Below are 3,842 nucleotides of genomic sequence, written 5' to 3' on the forward strand. Positions count from 1 at the left end.
TGAACATGAATGTTGGGTTTGTATCAAATTGAGAAAAGAAATACAACCGTGTACTAGACAGATAAACACACATAGACTAATCACGAGAATAAGTTGGGGTATGTGTGATGCACCTATATCACTGGGAATCTTAATGGGTTCAATTGAACTCTTATAACCATCGAGAGAGGCGTAGGATTTAATTAAACACACTTTAGATGCATCAAGAGGTGGTCTAAAATATAGTTGTGTGATGCATTCATAACTTGGTAAGAAATTAACTAGATAATTGATTCAAATTCTAGATTAAACCTGAAACCCTAGACTCACGTCTATTGTTTTCTCACCACTACTTTATTTAAATTGATTGTTTCTTTTATTGCTTAGAAAATACACTCCTTAAATTTGAATTTTGTTATTTTGTTAGAATAATTAAAGTAGAAAATTAACTCATCCATGTGGGTTCGACCTTGAAATACTCCAAGTAAATTATTACTACGATTGACCCTATGCATTTGCAGGAATTTGTCAATCAAGCTTTTAGCACAGTTGCCAGGGAACGACGCTTAATTTTTCTACTTTGGTTATTTTTTTTTATTTTTTATCTTATTTTACTTATAGTTCTTCACTTTTAGTTTTGATTTTTCTTGTTTAGGTGATTGGTGTATGACCCAATTTCAAAAAGGTGATTTGGATTTTGATCCAAAAATTGAAAAACCTGCAATGTATTTGAGGAAGCAAACTTGCTTGCAAAAACAAACTTTGCAACTATCTTTCACCAGGATTTCATATTACCTTAGAAATAGTTGAGTCAAGCAATTCTGACGACGAAGAAATGGCTGAGGAAAACAGAAATAATGGCAATAATCAACAATAGGTAGTGCAACCACCCGCAAGACTTTGCCTTTGGGACATCCAACATTTTGTAATCACGGCTTTTTCCCACTGCATCAAGCTAAGTGGCGAAACAAGGAATTATGAGTTCAAAACTGTACACTTCAACATGTTGCCTGCTTTCCATGGTTTAGCCAATGAAGACCTGCTCTCTTTCATAAGGAAATTTTATTTGGTTGTCCAAACTTTCCATTTGATTGGAGTCTCAGAAGATGACTTACGAATGAGGTGCTTCCCTTATTGTCTCAAGGATCGTGCAAAGTCTTGGTTATTTCATCTACCTGAAAGATCTTTGAGGACATGGGAAGATATTTATAACATCTTTATGACCAAGTACTACTCACCTCAGAAGACCATCGATTTAAGAAACAAGATTGGCATATTTTCTCAAATAGAAGGAAAGCCAATACATGAAGTATGGGAGCACTTTATGCTACTAGTTTCTCAAAGTCCTCAATACCAATATTCATTACCGTTGCAAGTGTAATTTTTTATAATGGTTGACCTTAACAACCCAAAATATGGTGGATATTGCAACAGGAGGGTATATTGGTGACAAAATTCCGAAGGAATTAGTTAGTCTCTATGAATTGTTTGCTAGCAATTCTCAATAAAAAGCAATTCGAGATAAGAGAGTAGGAGTGCATGAGGTGAATGTGCCATAGTATTTGGGTTCACAGGTAGCTAAGTTGAGTCATCAAATGCAACAGTTCTTAAATCGAGTAGCTCAATCTCAAGAATCATGTGCTTATTGTCACATGTATGGCCATTCTGCTGCTAGTTACTATAATAGAGATCCTCCCACCATGGTAGAAAATGTTAATTTCACTGAAGCATATGGTGGGCAGAATTGTAGTTAAGGAATGATCCTTTTTCCACCACATATAATGAAGGATGGAGAAACCATCTTAACTTTTCATGGAAGGATCAAGAGGTTAGACCTATGGGACTACCTGGGTTTCAAAATTTGTAACAACCTTCTCAATATCCTCCTCAACCTACTCAGGAGAAGAAGTCCAATGTTGAAGAAATGATGTTGTAGTACATGCAAAAGGTAGACCAAAAGATGAACCAGCTTGATAAACTTGCTCAATCTCAACAAACCTCCATTCAAATGAAAGGCAAGTTGGTCAGCTGGTAAAGGCAGTAACTAAAAGGGTACTAGGAAAATTGCCTAACAACACTAAGGTGAACCCAAAAGAAACTACTATGGCTGTGACTCTTCGTTCAGGCAAAGTATTGGATGATCCTATCATTAAACACAAGACTAAACCAAGTGAAAAGCAAGATAGGAGCAAAATTGCTATTGAAAGTGAAGGAATTGGAGATTCGGAGAATGGCTCACGCAAAAAGACTCAAGATGAAGATAATCAATGTATGAAGATGCTTAAGGTGAAAACTTATGTGTCGCCCATCCTTTTCCCCCAAAGATTTAAGAAAAAGCAACTGATGAGCAATATCAAAAGTTTGTAGAGTTACTCAAGAAACTTCTAGTAAACATGCCTTGTTCTAAAGTTCTTGCTAATATACCTGCTTATGCAAAGTTCTTGAAGGAGATAGTGTCTAATACAAAGAAGTTAGAAGACTTTGTAGAGATGTCTCTTATTGAGGAATACAGTGCAGTGCTAAAAAATCATCTTCCTATCAAGATGAAAGATCTAGGGAGTTTTACTGTGCCTTGTCAATTTGAACATATTCTTGTTGATAAATGTCTATGTGACCTTGGATCTAGTGTTAATTTGATGGCTCTACCATTTTTCAAGAAATTAAACTTTGCCAATTTGGGGCCTACTCAAGCGATTCTACAACTGACTGATCGTTCAATGCACTATCCTATTGGTATTATAGAAGATCTATTAGTTAAATTCGATAAATTTTATTTTTCTGCTGATTTTCTTGTTCATGACATGGAGGAGGATATTTCTATGCAAATTATCCTTGATAGAGGATTTTTAGCTACTGGATGGGCCAAAATAGACTTACTTGAAGGAAAATTGACTTTAAGGGTTGGTAAAGAGAAAGAAGAATTTAATGTTTTTGAACCCTTAAAATACCCTTCGTATGAGGAGTCTTGTTCCTATATTACTATTTCTAACGATTTGTATGGTGAAAAATATGTATTACAGCAAGATGTAGAGGTCACCCCCTTGCAAAATCATCGTGCATATTTTTCTTCAACAGTTCAAAAGCACAATGGAGATGTGAAAAATTATGCAAAATCGCAGGCACATGCTAAGGAAATTGTGAAATCATCCAAACCATTTCATCCACCATAATATTTGTGACCCTATCTGGTTGAAAATGTTAAACATAGCGCTTCTCGAGAGGCAACCCAATTTTCTTTTTAATTTCATTTAATAATTTTATTTTGTTTAGGATAATGGTGGTGTTTATTTGCTTACAATTTTATTGCTTTCTAGTTTGGGTTATTTGGTGGTGTATTTAACTCCTATTTATAGTGTTTTCTTGTCTTTTCATAGGTTGGTAGGATGGCTTCCTGAACTTGACTATTAAATGGTAATTAGCAACTTCTCGCACCCCACTTGATCTTTGGCATTTCATTTGTTATCAGGGGAGCTTCACTTTCATCTCTTTTCTTGTTATTATTTCCTTATTTTATCCCCAACATTGAGGACAACGTTGTCTTAAGTGTGGAGGAGGAGTAAATGGGTGAAGTAAAATTTTTGAAATTTTGGGCTAAAATTTTTCAAATTTTTATTGTTGAATCCCTGATAGGCAATGGCTTATATTTTGAGTATTATTGTTAAAGCGATATGTGTATGAATCTATTAAGTCTTAAATGATATTGATTTGAAGTGCTTCTTTGGTGAATATTTGGTATTTTGAGACATTTAAAATTTGGCTAACTTTTCTAGACATTGTAAATATTTTTCAAGTATTTTTCTTGTGAATCTAGCCTAATTATTAATTTTAGTTCTCCATATTATTGGGATATGAAATAGGCTTTA

The 3,842-nt window shown here is 34.5% G+C and overlaps 1 protein-coding gene across 1 annotated transcript; it reads left to right on the forward strand.

The window, feature by feature from the left end:
* The first annotated feature begins 2,372 nt into the window (after positions 1 to 2,372).
* Positions 2,373 to 3,149, forward strand: LOC113774020. The gene has a single exon (XM_027318601.1). The coding sequence runs from the start codon at positions 2,373 to 2,375 to the stop codon at positions 3,147 to 3,149; it is 777 nt and encodes a 258-aa protein (XP_027174402.1).
* Positions 3,150 to 3,842: the final 693 nt, after the last annotated feature.

This window comes from Coffea eugenioides, chromosome 6 (assembly GCF_003713205.1).
Source record: "Coffea eugenioides isolate CCC68of chromosome 6, Ceug_1.0, whole genome shotgun sequence".
Taxonomy (NCBI): Eukaryota; Viridiplantae; Streptophyta; class Magnoliopsida; order Gentianales; family Rubiaceae; genus Coffea; species Coffea eugenioides.